Genomic DNA, 20,129 nt, shown 5'->3' with positions numbered 1-20,129 from the left:
TAGATCTATGTCAGATCTTTGCGAGAAACCTATTTCAGATCCTGTACACGTTATCCGAAAACCGAGAAATGTCGAATCATTCTTCAACGCAACAAGTTGAACTTACACGTTGTAGCACTATCGGCTGGCAAGCATGTAAGCTTTCAATAAGTATAACTCGCTGTATGACTCTAGGATGCAACAGCAACGGCTGGAGCAGGAACATGCTGATATTGAATTCAAAATTCGAAAACTACTGAACAAACCTGGTTTGTGTTATGATTTATTTTTTTATATCTACGTCTGTCAAACCCGAACTGCTTCAGAAGTTCGTTTTGGTTTTGTTATATCTGTTGAAGTTTATCGAGTTATTACAGCCTATATGCATTACTTTAATTTTAGATGAAAATGGAAGTGTTTAAATTGTTTTTGTATTTTATTACCTATTAGAAAGAAGCACCACAATGGTGCACAACCTTTTTGCTTGGAATATTCTCCTTTTGTTCACAGTTAAAATCTTTATAAAAAAAAATGTTAGTGCTTTTAAATAACATGATGCGTTGTACTGGTGCAAATTAAGCTGAACTATCACAAGATGTATACGGTTTAAGTGAGAATCTGCTTTTATTTCGACGTTTCGTCAATTATTTTTTATCACGTATTTCATACATCTTGTGATAGATCATCTTAATTTGCACCAGTAGAACGCATCATGTTATTTGCCGGTAACTAAATTGCCTGGCGAACAGCCTCATTCAATTTTCAGCGTTAGTGCATTTGCTTTTTCAAACTATTTAACGAACTATGTATCGTATGTTGACTAAGAAAACATTCGAGAACAGAGTTCATGTGTAGGTTAGCTTGGCAGTTTCGTATGCTTGTAGTAGTTTAGTCTTCCAGGCTGACCATTTGATGTATCCTCTTGTACTGTTGCTTGAGAGCTGCTCCTTCCATTGAAAGCTGCCATGTATTGTTCAACCTCGCGCACCGAGAGTCGAACCATCATCGATCGATATTCGTTAATGACCTATCAGGGTTGGCGAGAATCATATCACTCTTCGTTTGAGAACATGAAAAAACTGAGCAACACACTCATTAACTTGTCAAAGAGTTGTGAAAAATTGTTGGCTCTCAGTGTTCTCGATTAAAATAACTACGTTTTTATTTTCATCTCTAGATGCGGAAAAGTCCGACAAAGAAAAGGAAGAAGAAAGTAAATTGCTGGATCAACTGATGACCATAGTAGAGAAGAGAAACACGCTCATCACTTCAGCAGAGGAAGCAAGAGCAGAGTAAGCAAATCTTATGCAGTGCATTGCACAACATCTATAAACGTTGTGTGTAGAAATAAACCTCGGAATTACTTTTTTTAGTTGAAATGGTTTGAGTCGAAGCTTTCATTTTAAGGACTTTTCTAATCTAAAAGTCTAGAGATATGTAGCAAGGTAACAAGTAACAATAATCACGATCACTATTACTTGATGGGTAACAAGTAATAATGCATTAGCATGCAAAAAAAGCTTTCAAAAGTCTTTGACTACTGCTGTCTTCAGGGAGGAGGAAGAGGATGTTGATGATAACAAGATGAGGATGTTGCGGATTGATTCGCCAAATGACTCCGAGGCTATGAAGAAGAAAAAGAAAAACAAAATGAAGAAGATGTTTGCCAAGCGAAAAAAAGCCAAAGCATCATCAAAAACCGAACAACCTACTTCATTAAAACAAGTTTCGTAGTAATGTCTCCACAACCACGATCAAGAGGTTAGAACCGTAGGTGGGGGACTATTTTGATGAGTTATGTTATTTTTAAACTTGACTAACAGACCACAGAATGAACAAAGTACACTTATAGCTCAACAAACGTACCGTAAGCAAACGTACCGATGCTAGTTTCATCTTTAACGCTGCAGATGAAATCAGAAGTTTTGGAAACGCTGGTACCGCAGTCGGGCTAACATAATCAATTAGAACACAACAAAGAAATGATGAAACCTCCTCTCAACCACAATTTTTTGTCATTAAAGTTGAGGCATTTTATTCCATACGTCGTTGGCCATCTACTCTACTCGGTTGTGATACAATATGAGTGAGATAATACTTAATTTGACTTTAAAACTGGAGTGAAACTAGCTGCTTCTATTTGAATAAGGTAAGTTCTCTGAACAGAGGCTCTTCCAGAGAGAGAGAGAAGAAATAATTTTATTTACCAATCGGATTCTATGATAGTACACAATAAGCTTAGGGGGAGGCGGGGCGAAACGGACATGCTAACTTCAAAAGTGCTCTGGACCTGCTACGTGTTTTGAATTAACATTTCACTTAACAACAATTGCCCAGAGTATGAAACTTAATGTGTTTTTCTTTTTTAGTTTATTTCCAAAAATGATTTTTATTCTGGGTGTCCATTCTGCTCCGGGCATGGGGCAAAACGGACAAAGTATATGACTGGCTTTGCCTGGAAGTTTATTTTATTAATTAGTTAAAACACCTAAATATCATCGCATTTAGTAGACAAGTTTTCATAACAAAGTTGAAAAATCTATTTCGACCTCTTTGCCACTGAGTGTCGCACGAAAGTTTCAATTTTTTTTTGTGTGGATTATTCATTCAAGTAGTTTTAGAAAATAGAGACAAAAAATGTTGTTTGTAGTTGTTTCAAATAAGCAAATGTTCGTTTTGCCCCGTCTTCCCCTACATCACGTATCGCATAACATACAATTCATAAACTGAGAGAAACGCTATAATAGGCCTACGTGCAAGTGTCAAACAATTCAATTACCCATGAGCAGCGAAAGACCATTTGGTCATCCAGTCAGCTGTTCCCAACTGTTGTTCTGTACCATATGTTACCCCCTCCCATGTCATCTTCTGTTGCCATCATCAGCGTTTCATCGTTATTTTTACGTTGCCTAACATTTCAATGGTGTTAAAAATTGCTACTAAGGAGTAGCGAAATATCAAGTTTTCATTTTGTACATTGCTGCACTTCAAAGATATCGTTGGCTGCTTTTGTAAAGTTTCTTCCTATAGCTTGTGTGTCGGTTTTTAACTTGTCTTTCACATTAACTCGTTCTATTAGTCGTCACGTCGCTTTTAAGATAAAGTGACGAGCAGTGTATTGTCTGAGAATATTGTTTTGTTCATAATACCATTGCGTTTTATTTGCCAGTTGCTGAAGAAGTTAATTTTTTGTAAAAGATTAATTTTTCTGATTAGTACGTAAACATTGAACTCCGACGGTGATAGCCAACTTGCATAATATTGTTTTGCTGAAGACATTTGTCCAAAGAACAAACGCTTTTATAATATTTGAGGTGAAACTCTTAATACCGGTACACGTTCATTCATTTTCACGTTATTTTGATTTTGCTAGCCTGTGAACAGAGGTGTACAGGTTTTCTGGAGTCCTGCTCCACTCCAAAGTCTGTGACTCTAAACTCCATTCGTGCGCCATGTATTTTAGGGATATTGGCTCCAGATCCAGACTCCACCTCGAAACCAAAAATCCAGGCTTTTATATTATAACTTATACCTTTTCTATCTCCTGTCATAAAAAGAAAAGCATAGGACTAGAGGTACACAAAAATAACATCTGCGTAAATATTTAATTTGCGTAATTTTATATGCTAAAAATACCAGCTGACCAAAAATCGGACTCCGGGTCCCGCTTTTTCTATGAATTTCATTCTCCGACTCCTAAATAGCCTACTCCAGAACTCCGACACCTGTACACCTCTTCCTGTAAAGCGTGCTTCTCTGTTTCGTTTTTTTTTCTTTTCTTCTGAAAATTCAAAATAATTCAAATCGAGTCTCGTATTCAATTACCTGTACAATGTACAATTGTACGTGTACAACCATTTGCACCGTGCTCTACTGACTTTATCTCACCTGAAGCGGATAGATACGTGCAATGATTCTAGATAATATAGTATAACAGTACTTGCAGACTTTGCTTCTTTAATTCAATTACACATGACACTATTGTTTATTTTCCGCATTCTTTATGTAGATGTACAACTGCGAAAATGCAGTCTAAATATTTTCACAGCTCATTGAAAAACAACTTAATTCTTGTTTCCACATGAATGGGTTTCTCAAAATGCAGTAGCCTAATAGATCATCGCTTTTGAAAGGCTGCTAGAACTAAACGATACTAAGGGTCTATACATCCTTACCGTAAAATGCCATTTACCCCCCAAATATGCTGTTAGAACCGTCATTAGGATCACATCACTGCGGCACCACATACAGCTTGAATAGCCCCCAATTGAATGCTGTTGAAAGTTCATGATACATAACCATGTCATTGCTTTTTGTCATGCTGCAATTAAATTACTTGTGCTATTTTGTCTAACATATTTCAAACCGAATATACACGCTCACCCTGGCAAGTATCTGATGAATTTATTAGCAAGCTCATTTTCTGCATCACATGTGGCAACGTTCGGAGTTGCTGCATATTTGAATAAGAATCACGCAATATTTGTGGAAATTGAATAGAAAAATCGAGGTGGACAGCTAAAATTTCGACTTTAATGTCCTTAACTAAGATCTAGCAACTCGGGATTAAACTGAACATTGTGAGTTTCTGGATAGCTTTCCAACAACAAAAAATAATTCTTTTTTTGTCATTGTAATGCTTGAATAAGTAGTTGAAATGGAACACTGGCAAAGAGAATGGAACGTAGAAATTTTAGGACTGAGAAAGCCTCTTTGGAAGCTGAATACAATGACAGTTTCGCATACTTGTAAATGCTTTGAACCACTCACTGAACAGACCACTCAGAGTAGAGTTTGTCAAGTGTTGCCTGTCCATTATTTAACCGACAAGGTGCCATTGACTGGAGTCGTCTTTGAAGGCACTTTGTCGTTTTGTCGACAAAGGTGCCTTCGAAGGCACTTCGCGTTTTGTCGCTTTTACCTTTTTCTCGACCTTTGCTATGTTGACGTGTATTGTTTTTGATATGATGGTCAGAAATAAAAACAACTGAACTGAAGGCACCCTTCGAGAGCTGAACCATCATTGCCCGATCTCGTCATTTATTCGTGAACTGTCGGAGCAGAGAATTCTTTCCCCACAGACTCGTGTCATAAAGAGGTAGTTACGTCAACCGACCGAACATTCTGCGGAAAGTTCGTTGACGTATTTTCTGGCCCACCAGTTTGACATTACCTCGAAAATCAACGTCTCATCAGCATCATTCAATTGATGCATCGCTGCTTTGTACTCTTTCTTTGAACACAATGTGACATGATATCATTTCGGTAAAGTTGTATTCCATGTCTTTTCTAACACTTGCTACAAAATACTACATGTGGAAGCACAACAGTCTTCAAATTATGAGGGGACGAACAAAAATAGCAAATTGCTTTCAAAGATAAACCAATTTTAAAACGGTAAAAATATCCTAAATTAGTATTGAAGGGAAAATTCCTCAGCAGATTGTTCCGGTTAGCAGGATTATCCAAAAGAAGGCTATGTTTGTCCCAGATTATAAATGCGCACTGTGATAAGACTATAAGAGATTTGAAAAACAGCAAACTCTGCCTCGAGAAAAGTAGTTTTGACTGCATTCAGATGAGAAACATCACATTGGACGTGTTTTGAGCACATGCCTGCTTTGAATTTCAAATAAACCTGGATTTGATAGCCAATACTGTGTTGTAACCACTGAAAGTAATGATGAAAAATATAGCTTTGGCAACAAAAAATTGTTGAGCGTGAAATCATAAACGAACTACGTGCACTGCCAAACGTTCTATGGTAGCTATGTCCGTCTTTTGTTACATTGATTCAAAGTTTGCACACGAATACAAGATTTTTCCAGCTGGAAAGTCTTGATTGCTCTGTCAACTGTACTGACACTCAACCAGGAAAAAGTTAACCTGTTTACATTGCTTCAAAGTTTAGCTACATTAAAAAGATGTAAAAAGAAAACTTTTTGCTGTCTGGGAATTTTGCATTTGCAATTCAACAATTTTTTATTTATTTTATTTTTTTATTCTTTCACAAACGATATTTTTACTTTTGACCCCAATTATCCATAGGTCGTATGTTTGCTTGCAAAAATACATCGATTGGAAAGCGGGCAATTTATAAATCATGCAAATATTTCCTCCTCAGCAAATCAGTCCTTTTTGCATTGAACATGTGTAGACGTTGCATTAATAAAAAAAGGACTCATTTCCTGGCTGGGTACAACAAAAATGAAAGCAACTGTTAACATGGGCAATTAGTCGGCTTTGGAAGGGAGACGGAAAATGCCCAGTGCCAGACAGCAAATCAATCGTTTTTTACATTGATTCAACGTCTGCAGACAATAAATCAATGTAAAAGACGACCGATTAGCGGTCTGGAATGGAATTCATTGCATCGCTGAAGAGAAAATTTACACAAAAATTTAATTTCATGAATACAGAAATCGCACCAAGAGACGGGTGTTTTGTAATGGTTGCCATTCAGAAGTTATACAAGAAAAATAAGTTTAAGAGATTCATCACATATAAATATCGCACATGTTTACGTTAAATGACTTTGAGCAAAAAAAAAAAAAAACACTTTCCCAGCCAATAAAATCAGTCTCCTTTTTACATCAGTTCAACGTTTGCAGACGTACATTGAATCAATGTAAAAAAGACCGATTTGCTGGTTGAGTCAATATGTCCAAAAGGTTAATTCTATCAATGGTAAGTTTTTATTGTTTATTACATTACTATTATTTTTTTGTTCATATTGTAATTTAAGTAAATATTCGTGAAGACTGAATTATACTGACTACAATGTTAAGTAAATGTTATAGATGAGCTAAACCCAGCTGACAAAATCAGTTGTCATTAAATTGATCTTACACCTAAGTTGCCACAAAAGACTACTTTTTGTTGACAGTTTGCAATCAACTCAAATAGCAGCACTTGAGCAATTTGTCGACAAGTATAAAAAGACAAGTTTTTGTCTGCACAAGTTTCAATAATGATAAAAGCAATTTGTAACTCCGGTACCCAGCAAGTGAAATCCAGCCTGTTTACAATGCTTCAGCTTCAACGTTTGTAATATAATTTAAAAGTGATGGGATTTGCACAACGGGTTAACTCAAACGCACAGCTTCATTTTGAAAAACAACATCAATTAAGCTTTCAGGCTTGCGCAGAGACAACAAGCAAATTTAAAAAAGTAGTCCAAGAAAGTTTTGACCATTTTCGTAGTAATTTAGCAAAACAATTTTGGCAAAACATATTCTACTTGCCACGCACAGTTCCGTCTACCTCTACCACGTCACATCAACTGCAATGAAATACAAAGGACTGTTCAAACTTTAAACATCGTATGGCGGAGTGATGTCAAAACGGTGAAGTGCCACCAATATAGCGTCATAAAAGAGATGGTGTAGAAAAGTAAGAAAACTGTGTCCTCTGTACAAACAGCCTCTTAACGGCGCATCTATTCCAGACAACGGTCAAAACAACGCTTATGGTGAGAGCAAACTAGCACAGTGCTTCATACGAGACACAAACATCTTACAGACTAATTCAAGCCAGTTTTGTACAGTTTCAGGAACAAATTACATAAATTCATTTTTAACATGGTGTGCAATGTGGTACCCTCTTGTTACGCCTAACCTTTGTAAAAAAAAATACCAACAATGATCTAAGGATTAGTTTTGTCACCCCCGATATTTGCTATGGTTGTTGATGTTGTGGCTGAAGGAGCAAGAGAGTGGTTACTAAATAAACTGTTGCATGCAAATGACCTGATCTTGACCGGTGGAGGATCATAGTATGGAGAGATTGGAAAGAAAGTTTGAGAAATGGAAGAACTTGAGACAAACCTGGGTAAAAAGGTTAATCTTGAAAAAAAGTAATGGTGAGAGGTGCAGAGAGCGTAATTATAACAAGCAAAATGGACAATGTGGCAATAGAGTGAGGAATTCAATGTAATGCAAGGAGTGCATAAAGTGAGGACACGCAAGGTGTGCTGATACAAACAGAGCTATAAAGAGCTATAAGATGTTGTATGGAAAAAAATTTCAGTAAAAATAGAAGAAAAAGTCTATCAGAGTTGTGAACGGCTTATATTATACAGTGGCGAGATTTGGACACTAAGAGATAAGGAATTGGTAATTCTGAAAAGAATGGCAATGGTGAGAGGAATGTGAGGGGTAAAAACAAGGAGGGAGAAAACAAGAATCAATGGATATGTTTGAGATGAAAGAGACAAGGGAAAATGAAGTTAGATGGTATGGGCATATGTTGTGAAGTTTTCAGTATGTAAATGGTTTTGGCTTGCAAAGTTTTCTCAGAAAGGCATTGGCTTTGTAGGTGGGTGGTACGAGGAAACGGGGACGTCCAAAAAGAACATAAAAAAACGGGCGAAGGATGAAGCACACAAGGTTGCACTGAAGAAGAACGATGCGTTATACAAAATGGGATGGAGAAAAGGGGTGAAGACAAAAATTCCAAGGAAAAAATCGGTCACGGACTGGTGAGAATAAAATCGAAATTGGATTATGACGAATGTTCCACAAATAAAAAATAAAACCTTAAACACCAGTTTTGAGTATGAGGTATTTCACGGTTTTGAAGCACAAAAGCATTTTAACACAATTTATGAGTGGATTTCGCTTGAAGAATGTGGATAATTAAATGAGGGTGATTTAGTTTTGTGAATACGCTAAAATAAAACCTTTGTATTGCGAGTGTGCAGTGTGCACCATCATGCTCACGGCTGTGAGAAAAGCTGGGAAGACAAAAGAAATTATTTCTTTTGATTAAAAAACGCATGACATCTTTTGCTCACCATATTACATGATCTTTGCATGTGCAAGGCCATTGTAAGTTTGACAACAGGGTAGACTGCAACACGTTATGGACATAGTCAACCACTAAAATTGTGGATAAATCAACAATTAAAATCAGATGTATACACGCGTGTTTTTATTACTATCATTTTTCAGTTTGTTTATTCAAAGTAGACTTTGAAGCAATCGAGCTCCATTTGTTGAAATACAACTTAACCGCAATTTATTTTGTAATTTAATCAAACAACCGGATATGTTTCAAACAAACTCTCAATGATCTGTGAGTAGGCTATACTGTAGTCGTAGTGTGTAGATCATACCAACTGAAAGTTTACAAACGTATGAAGCTGATTCTTTAACTTTAAGGTGTAAGTTATCAGCATGGTTGTCAGCATGGACGCAACAATACGTCATTTTACATTACATTGCTGAAGATAAAAACTTAATTGAGCCAATCAATTGATTGGATCATAAAAAAAATTGAAACGCAAACAAGCTTTTTAGTGTCAACAACGGAACCAAGTCAGCCAATGGACTTGCATAGTGGTTCGTCAAGGGCCTAAAATGGCGTGTGCCAACGTGCCTGACTGACAATCCTCCCAATATTAGTGACACAACATAAATCCGCACAGTGCTGAATTTAAGTCAGTTCAGTTCACAAAAATCTTGTTAATGCAACTTCAGGCCAGTAATAGTTATTGCTTTTCTAGTGATCTTGAAATGCCGAAATAAGGCAACTTTTGTTGCAGGATTAGACTATTGTATGCCTTTTAACGAAACCTTGTGAAATATCGTTGATTAAACGTCAAACTGAAGACTTGTAAAATTAAATCCTTTTTGATAGTTTGTTACCGATGGAAACTCAGCCGAACAAAATTTATCCTACTACTGAATTTCTCGTACGATCGTTCGCACCAGCATACAGCTGTCACGAATATAGACAAAAGAAAACGAAAAATAATCAACGTATTCATTTTTCTCATATGCACCTTTACCATTTGCACAAATAGGCTTGAAGTAAATCTAGCTTCAAGAACAACCAAACTGTCTGAGCTTGTTTTGAGCCCGTACCCAATTACCCAGCTAAGCAATCAACCTTTTTTAGATTGACTAAACTTCTGCAATCTGCAGAGTGCAGACGTTAAATCGATGTAAGGACTGATTCGCTGGCTGGTACAGCCCTCGTACAAGGAAGGAAGTGTGGTTCAACCATATTTCTCCCAACGAGGTTGTAGCTACCTGGGTAGGCTGTTTTTTTTTTATAAAAAAAAACGGGTTTTTATAAAAGGACGGGGCTATTTGAACAAAACTAATGTTGCCAGATGAGGAATTTTGTTTCAATTTGACAAAACTTCAAATTTGTTTAAGAAAAAAATATGGTAACACATGTGACGGAACAAAGCTTTTTCTTAAAACTTTCAAAAGTGTGATTTTCAATAAATGCTTAAATAAATACGGTATTGCAAACTTTGGGTGTTCATCAGGATTGTTATCTTTTCTAGCATTAGTTTTGTTGCAACTATTGCTACAAAAAAAAAGTAATCAAATTCTTCTTAAGATTTAGCAGGGTTAGCAACCAGTAACTCACTGCCTGGGAGCATGATTCTTTGCATGAATGCATATTGCATTTAAATATAAAATAGTCGACTTCAATAAACAAATTCTCCAAAAAAACACTTGTTCTATTGTTGTTACGTGATAAACCCATTTTTGTCCATAAAAACCCAGGTTTTTACAACCCTGCTCACAATCATTGCGTTTTGACAGTTTTCATTTTAACGTCATTATATCGCATTGAAGGACACCACATCTATAGAGACGTCATACGTGTTCAATAAAGTGTAAAAAGTTAAAGTCACGCTTATACTCGCAAAAAGTTGGAAATCTAAAGCTATGGAGATCGCTGTGAAAATGATCGTGAAATTGACATCAACTCACAAAATACGATTTTGGAGAAAAAGCAAGTTTAAGTATTTTCGAAGTTGTTAAATCTTTTATTTCTATGCACACACCAGCGTGTGTTATATAATAGTGAAATTAAGTCACTTTTTAGATCAAATTTTGCGCGGACACAGGCTTTGACCCTTATAACCCTATATTTTTGGTAGTAATTCATATTTTGTGAAAACTCAAATCTTCAATTAGAGCATATATATTATACACGTAGAATCATGGAAAAAATCAGCTTTGCGCTCGTGATAAATATAAAATCTGAAAAAGACAGAGGTGTGTACATCTGCATCAGGAAAACGTATTTCCACATGTATGCGTAGACTATTCAAGGCCCAACTTAAAATAGGATGGTGATTGGTGAAGTGTCACTTCAATGTTTAAAAACACCGTCATCACAACATGTCAAAGTTTTTCGTTGTTGCAAATTAGATTTTATCACAAAAACAATAACTAGGAATGAAAATGTAATTATTATAATATACAAGAAGCAATATTTTTTACACCTCACTACCTAAAACCATTCAAAATCGAAACGAAATCACTCCAATCGACCTATGCGGTGCGACTTCATATTCAGTCGTACATAAGAAATCAAACTGCTCAAAAAGCATTTCAAATGAAGTTGATAGAAAGATCAGGGAGTAGTGGGGTAGGGTTTGTACCACGAAATGTGAAGCCAAAGCCATTTTGTCATGTTATGTTGTAAGTTTGATTAAGCTTAATGCTAATTTACATACATACATAGTTACATTACATAGTTACATACATTATATATATGCTAGTTTACATAGTGTACATGTGACAGTAAAACGTTTTTTTTTTTATTCTTAAATATTTATCGAGAAAGTAGTCAAATAATCTCAATAACAAGACTATAAATTAACGGCCAAGAAAATTTTAATCTCAGTATATACAATCGACAAAGTACATCATCCACAGCCCATCAATGCAAGCCACTTCTTCCTTCAAACTTCCAAAACGTTTCATGTCAAACAACCGACGCGCACTGTAGCTCAACAGCACATTGTCGTCTAACACCGTATGCACTACGTTTACAAATAGTGCTTGAAAGTGAAAAATTGTTTAACATGAAAGAATATATTATAGCATGATCTGAAGAATGCTGTGACTGTAAAGCTGTTTAACTTTTTTTCTTCTCAAAATAAAGACAGTCTTTCAAAAGGTAAATTATAATACGGTAATCAAAAAAAGTAATGCGGTGGACGTGGTGTTATAAAATCCCTTGCATGGATACCCTCAAACAACAAATCCAAAAAAAGAAGTTCTTTAAAAGTGAACTTTAGAGTCTGAAGTTTCAAGAAACCATGGCATCAATACGCCAATCCCAGATAAACAAGAGACAGGAAGTTTTAATGTCAAAATTTTCTGTAGCCCATTAAAATCCGTGGAAGAGTTGAGAGAATCGAGGCGCAGTAAAAAAATGAACTCTCGACTTCAGCAGGGTAGCTACAGAAAATTTTGACATTAAAATTTCCTGTCTCTTGTTTATCTGGGATTGGCGTATTGATGCCATTGTTTCTTGAAACTTCAGACTCTAAATTTCACTTTTAAAGGGATCTGCTACTATTCAGTGAGTTTCTAACCTCTAACCCCTAACCCTAAAACGGCAGTGATAATTAGGCTACGGTACCCGAAAATTCAAAAAAAACAATTGAAAAAATCCCCCGTTAAGGGATCGGATTCACCGAATCGGGCCATTCCGGATTTTAATAACTTTGCAAATTGCAACAAACAAAAGACTAGGTTTCACATCGGTTCTCAAATTGAAAAACTCCTGCCGCAAAGCTACACAATCAATGCTACACACGGTCTGCTACCAACAGAAAGTCATGTCAAACGTTAACAACTATGCGGAAAACAATGATGAATATTACAGTAGGATAAACGCAATGCATGACAAAGTCTACCGGTTTTGTAGAAAGTATTTATGAGGTGATTTGTGGCACAGAACTTGAATATTGCAAGAAGGTTGAATTGTAACTTCAAGCCATGGAAAGCCTTTTCCTCGCAATATTAAACTATTAAGACAATTATACCTAACGTTTCCATACAGTTTTGAATATATTTAAAAAAAATTAAGTCAAATCCACCAGGATGACTGAAGCAACAAAAACCCGGCGCTGCACAAGATATCACAACATAAAGCAACGCTCGTTTAACTCCAGGCGTGTGCGCTTGAGCAACGCACTACAAGAGCAGTTCTCCGTTCAACGGCATCTGAGAAGTGATTTAGTTTGCAGGCAACAGCACTCTGGCAACAAGCGGCAACTTCAAAATGTCGGTTTCTCCGACCAAGCCTGGCAGCGTTCGAACCTTGTGAGGTGTGCAAAAACTTCAGAAAGGGCTTTCTCAATTCCAGGATACGTCACACAAAACCGTTAAACTACATTCCCAGGGACGGTTTTCAGTTGAAGAAAAAGCCACAAGGAAAATTCGTATCCAAAGACGGACAGCGAAACCCAAAAATGATTATAGCAAAAGAAACTAAGTAATTTTCACCATAAAAAAAGCCCAAACGTTAACTTCTGGTCTAAATTTAAATACTGTATCTCATTTAAACCATTGCCTTATGACGAATGCGTTTTTATGCAAAATAATGCTCTTACAGTACCAAAGTGAATTGAAAAAGAGCTGAGGTCAAAATCTTGAGTTTTCAGGCCAGATCCGCAGCTTTGATAAAATCACAATATGCAGAACACCAATGCTTGGACAATGAACAATCACGTGACTGCACAATAGCGACGACAAAACAGCAGCTGGCAAACAAGCGAACTTCTTACTTTAGCGACCTTGACAATAACAAAGACCAGGCCAACGCTGTAAAGTTAAGGTTTAAAGTCAGTTTGAACCATGGCGACCTTTATACACATGCCATGACAACGTCCAGCTTATAATTTGGCTGAAGGCCAATCTGCTACAAGCCAAATTGCGAGCTTAAGTTGACAGTTTCAGTGTAGTTTGTTTGTCGTATCCAGGCTTACACCCGGTGGGTGAAGATTTTAGATTAAGTGGACGGGAAGGCAAGGAAGCCAATCTTCGTGTCCACCTTCAGGCATGCCTTTAAGTGTCCTGCCAAAGACACAGCCGCATGCTCTTGAGCGGTGTCGAACCGGCGCTCTTTCGATTGCCGTCCCATGGCTCTCACCACTCGGCTATGCAGTATTAGTTAACAACTAGTCTTTGTGTGCATATGTTGTGTGATTTTGAGTTACTTTTGTGCTATTGTTACCATTTAAATAACGGACTAGATTTTGGCATTTGTGCTGGATTTTCAAAAAGAGTCTGGCAACACTGGCAATTGGAAAAAATTAGTAATTTTTTGAAACGTAAAATTAGGAGTTTTGCGGTGATTTGAGATTCAGTGATCACATTTTGGCAATTTGGATTCTCAAAACTATCATTTCAAAGGGATATAAAATAAATTTAGCTTAGATTTCAAAATCCAAATTGCATCGGCCTTCAGTCAGGCATCCAATTCGCACGTTGTCAGGACCTCTGTATATAGATCGTTATGGTTTGGATATATTTCCTTCATCCGCAAAAAGCGCTGGTCGCTGTCCGAATTGAAAGAGGTGTGTCCTTCCACAAGAATAATTTTACTTACAATGGTGCACTCTGTATACTAAAAAACGTGTAACAGGCGTACCAAAAAAAAAAAGATTAAAGAAATGAATACTTTGGTCATGGCGATGATGGCGGTATATTACTATAACATTGTCTTCAACAGCATTGTCTTCAAATTGCATTGATGCATGTTACAAATGCACAAAACAACGTCCAGAACTAGTTAAAAACAAAATAACACGATGTGTTCTTCTGGCTTTGATCCCTGGATGAGGGTACGCCAGTGAGGATTTTCGAATCGATATGTTCCACCATTTTACAAATATGCGGTATGTAGGTAGAGTATATCAATCTGCACAAAGTTTATCGTCAATAATTACAACTTCCATCCACAGAACACTTACTATCGCAAAAACTTAACAGCAATAACAAAAAAGCAAATCATTTTACCTTTTAACAAACTATTACGATTAAGTTATTTTGGCAGCCGATTGTAGCATCGAATAGACAGCGATAGACACGTGTTTCGCCCATGAGGCTGGGCTCATCAGTATCGCACCGTATTCTTGCCACTTGAGTAATCGACCGCCGCTTTACCAGTCAGTTTAACTCTTATCTTTGTGGAAAGAAAGAGCCAACAAAACCAGCAGGTGCCAGGGCCAGGGCCTGGCACCTGGGCCTGGCACCTGCTGGTTTTGTTGGCTCTTTCTTTCCACAAAGATAAGAGTTAAACTGACTGGTAAAGCGGCGGTCGATTACTCAAGTGGCAAGAATACGGTGCGATACTGATGAGCCCAGCCTCATGGGCGAAACACGTGTCTATCGCTGTCTATTCGATGCTACAATCGGCTGCCAAAATAACTTAAGAGGCATTCCATTATAATTCAACAAATCCAAATAACCACTAAGTCTTCAATTTTGATGACTAAAGCATATGTCATAGTATGCAAAAAATGCATCTCGGCAAAAAAAAAATTTTGAAAATCGGACAAGCGGTTTTCGAGATATTGCGTTCTGAAGTTTTGTGGCTGTCACTAGGTGGCGCTGTTGATGTTCCCAATGTTTTTTGATTTTAGGGTTATATTTGAGGTAGAAAGTCGGTTGAAGTGTCTATTCCACCATTTTTCATGAGGCAGAATTCAAAAATGATGTCAATTTTAGTCTACAAGAATTAGCTAAGGAGTTGTGTGGCATTTAAAAAAAATTGGGGGACCAAATGCCAACCCCCAAATTGTCATGTGGGTAACAAGATATCCCAAAATTTTTTTTTGTTCTTTAAAGTTTCTTGCGTATACTTCATGATAATATATTATACTGTTTATTTATGAGACTTTTGTCCTTTTTGCACAATGCAACCTTTTATCAAAGACTTGCATGAGAAGTTATATGATCTATTAATGCAATATTTGAATAATGCATGCTTATGATATCACAATAACAAATTACAGATTTTCCCAAAAAACTTTTTTCATAGTGAAAATTGCTCAGGAAAACCAGCCCTTGTTTCAAAATTGCAGTCAAATTTTGTTTTCCCGGGCAATTTTCACAATGAAAAAAAGTTTTTTGGGAAAATATGTAATTTGTTATTGTGACGTCATAAGCAAGCATCATTCAAATATTGCATTAATAGATCTTTGATATAAGGTTGCATTGTGCAAAAAGGACAAAAGTCTCATAAAAAAATATTATACTATCATGAAGTATATGCAAGAAACTTTCAAGAACAGAATTTTTTTTCGGGATATCTCGTTACCCACATGACAATTTGAGGGTTGGCATTTGGTCCCCCAAATTTTTTTAAATGCTCCATAACTCCTTAGCTAATGCTTTTAGACTAAAATTGAGACCATTTTTGAATTCTGCATTATGAAAAATGGTGGAATAGACACTTCAACCAACTTTCTACCCCAAGTATAACCCTAAAATCAAAAAACATTGGGAACATCAACAGCGCCACCTAGTGACAGCAACAAAATTTCAAAACGCGATATCTCAAAAACCACTTGTCCGATTTTCAAAATTTTTTTTTTGCCCAAGTTCAAATTTTGAACACAACAAAATATATCAAAACCAACACCTTTTGAAACCTAGTGGTTACATTTCTTTCTAAAATTTGTTGGATTATAATGGAATGCCTCTTAAACGTTTAATTGGAGGTCTCAATGGCTGGCGTTGAAGCTACACCGTTCTGGTTAGCGAAGCGTCACTGCAGCTCGCTGTGCTAGTGAGTAATCAGCCTTGTGCTGATAGCCGGGAAGAACGCCTTTCTTCACAAACTATTACGACATAACGAATTATCCAATTCATAAAACACTAGTTTTCATCAGACCGTTTGGAGCTCACGAAACACGAAAAAATAATAAGCCAATCGCATCGGTTTGAAGATACAATAAAATCTGTCGCTTTTACGTTGATTGAACGTCCACAGACGTTGTAAAAATGTGAAAAGTCGGATTTTGATAGCTGGGATGGCTGATCCAACTGAACCAAGCTTGCCAAGCACTATTTCTGACTGGCTACACGGTCTTTCCAGTAACAACACAAAACATTTTTGAAAATGTTCTACTGTAACAATAACAATTTTTCCTCAAGCAAACATAACAATTTCAAAGTTTCAATGAAGATTTCAGACTGTTTAGAAAGTTAGAATCGTTTAAAATGAAAGTCAAATGACTAACGCTTTTCCAAGCAAAGATATTCTTCGTCTGCACAGTTATGGAAGAAAAATCTAGTTTGAAAAAAAGAACTGGTTTGAACTGGAAGCAACTAGTGTCCAACAAGATACAGGTTGCTTCAGCAAAATTAAACAGCATTTGGAGCAGAAAACGACGCTAAACATACCCAGACAGAAAAATCTGTCGTCTGTAGACGTTGAATCAATGTAAAAATGGCCGATTTTGCTATTTGCGAACGATCTATCACGCAAACGTCGTATTTTTACATTGTTTCAACGTTACATGGTTTCTTTAAAATTCTGCTAAAATCATTAGTACCGCATTGTTGGAAAATCGTATCAGGATTCACAACATGGTAGGAAATAACGGTGAGGGATCTACTCACTCGAAGCTTTCAACCCAGCCAACAAAAGTTGCACTTTTGATCAATATAAACCATATAAAGCGGCAACTTTTGCAGGCTGGGAAGATGGTTTTACCTACTATCTCAGACAGCAAATCGGTCATTACTAAGATAATCGCATAACCAGTAAAAATACAAACAGTAAACGCTTGGGGATAAAGTACACGATGGTTTGCATTCATCTGCAGATGCAAACTACACATATTTGTTCTTTAGTGAAAATTTATTTTTAAGAATGGAATGAGACTGCTTCTCAGGTTTGATATCTATGTAATTTCGCGACCTACGATTCAAGGCACTTCGCGTATAATTTCGATTTGAGAACTCGCCAATTTTTAAGTTAAACATCTGAAGGTTGGTTATTCTTAACAACGTACTGCATTAACAAAAGCGCAAACAAAAAGATATCCATTGAAATTGCTTGAACACCTCACAATATTAATGAGTCTTTTAAAAATATTAACATTAACGCCTGTGCCCTGTGCATTGAAAAAAAACTTGTCTGTTTTAGCTTCTGCACCAAACATGACATTGCGTTTGTGTATGATATAATACACAAAATTACATTTTGACAAAACGTGCTGCAGTGCACTCGGAAAACCTAGAAAACAATTGCATCATTTCAAAAAGACTGATTTAGACAACGTAAGTCAAATTTCGAAATAATGTACATGCTCCATAATATAATCAGAAAAAAAGAAGTACAAAACCGCCACAGTCCAAATAATACTCATTGCCACAAATACAACAGACTTACTATGCTGCAGTATTAACAGATATTTCACATCGTTTGCTAATTAGTTGCAGCGTTTCAACGTTGCAACTCCATCAAGCTTACTCCGGTATTTATTTATTATTTTAGAAAGAATCTCTTACAACACAAAGTTGCTTTTCTGAAAGTGCTACAGAATACTGACTTCAGTACAGCCTAGTTTTCTATTATCCAAAATGTATTTTCAATGTGTTGAGTGGAGTACAAACTATATGACGGAGTGTATCCATTTTTGACTAGGTATTTTGTATCACCAAACAGGTACTCACACGAATGATTATCAACTAAAAAGAAACTCCAGACAGCAAAATCTGTCATTTTCACATTGATTTAACGTCTGCAGACGTAGAGTCAATGTAAAAATGACAGATTTTCTGTCTGCAACTATTTAATCAACTACGTCAGTCAAATTTTGTCAGTTGATTCGAAAAACAAGTCACAAGATGACGCTATGTCTAACACTGCACATGGTGACCAACATCGAGATTAAGGAAACACCCCATCTAAAATTAAGCTTACCACAAAAGTATATCATACAGTGCAGACAAGAAAGGGTGATTCAAAAGGAATAAAAAAAAACATTCTGTAGAAAAAAAATCAAATTATTGTACTTCTAAGGCTATCTCAAAGTTAGTTGTGGCAGAAAAGCATATCATACAGTCATACAAGTATCCAAATATTAACAACGTAAAATCTTAACCCAATAAACGTTATTTTACAAATTGTACAGAAAACATGTTCCCGCCTTGTTTTAATGCAAAACGAAACTAGCGTTCTCAATTAAGAAACAAACCTTCAAACACAGCGTTGGGAAACAGAAGCAATTTATGTTTCAGATTTGCTAAGTGAAGCCATTAAGCCGATGATCTCGCCTGGCGGGCAAAACCAACATTAGCCTCAGCCGCATGCCATTTTCAACAATCCAGAGAATAGGACTGGAATTGTTTTGTTTTCAACACTATTGTTTTCCTCTAGTCCAGTCATTCTCAATCTTTTTCAGCTAAAGTTCACTTTAACTGAAAAATTTGTTAGGGGCCTTCTATGAGATCGGAAAAATATTAGGCAATATAACATTAAGAGAAACTAAAAAAAAAAAAAAACACAACAGAATTGTAGTCTGCAAATGGGACACCTGAGCCTTCATTTTGGATAAGATCAGATAAAGAAGTTTTATAGGAGACAAATTTACAAGCTTAAAGTCAATTTAGGCAAAATACGGGCTGACAGATAGTCAGCTAACTTTCTTCATGCCGTAAGAACAAATGCGCACAAAGCGTGATTGTTAATGCAACAATAGGCAGTTTCATGATTTCCATTTCACGGATGAATCAACAGGAAATTGAAGAATATCGCTGAATTTTCGAAAACACTTTAGTTAATTGTTTGAAATTGTAATGTCCATTCTAAGTGGTTGGCGCCCCTCTTTTAAAACCCCACCGGCCCACTAGTTAGAAGCGCTGCTCTAACTAGAGGCTGTGTCAAACTGATGAACCACAGATGCCAGTGGGTAAAATATTCTAAACTTGATAGAATAAAAAAACGACAAACCATTCTTTGGTGTGGGCGCTTGTTGCCTGCGAGAAGACGCCAGACAAAAGAAAACATTGACAAACATCGCAGCGGCACAAAACCTTAAGTATAAAGCTGCCAAGAAAACCATCAAGAAAAATCAAAAGAAACTAGTCGGCCAGAGCAGTGAGCCGTTCGAAGTAGGAAACACTTTCGTCATATACATACAATACATAAAATGAATCCAACAAAAATGCAAGATTGAATTGGAAATGTCTCTTGTCTCGCCTTGAATATGCAATAATACTCACAAAAGGAGGTTCCCCACGTTCCTCTTCGTCCCGTATCAGATGTAATATGGTATCACACAGTAGTCTCAAACAACAACAACAACAAAAAATGTGTCTCTCAATACCAGAGCTTCTGCAAGGTGGTGTTCTGCAACACTATGTTGACTT

At 36.6% G+C, this 20,129-nt stretch overlaps 1 protein-coding gene across 2 annotated transcripts in view; it reads left to right on the top strand.

The window, feature by feature from the left end:
• The window catches only part of LOC145767153 (uncharacterized), a 45,928-nt gene extending 41,260 nt beyond the window's left edge, over window positions 1-4,668 (top strand). For both annotated transcript variants that reach the window (XM_082578917.1, XM_082578916.1), the window contains exons 12-14: window positions 175-248; window positions 1,157-1,271; window positions 1,533-4,668. In XM_082578917.1, coding sequence (XP_082435043.1) covers window positions 175-248; window positions 1,157-1,271; window positions 1,533-1,713 — 370 coding nt within the window. In that variant the 3' untranslated portion in view covers window positions 1,714-4,668. The remainder of the gene's footprint in view (window positions 1-174; window positions 249-1,156; window positions 1,272-1,532) is intronic.
• The last annotated feature ends 15,461 nt before the right edge of the window (window positions 4,669-20,129 follow it).

This window comes from Aplidium turbinatum, chromosome 3 (assembly GCF_918807975.1).
Source record: "Aplidium turbinatum chromosome 3, kaAplTurb1.1, whole genome shotgun sequence".
In the NCBI taxonomy this organism is placed as follows: Eukaryota; Metazoa; Chordata; class Ascidiacea; order Aplousobranchia; family Polyclinidae; genus Aplidium; species Aplidium turbinatum.
Note: the sequence above shows the minus strand (reverse complement) of the source record. Positions and strands in the feature narration are given on the sequence as shown.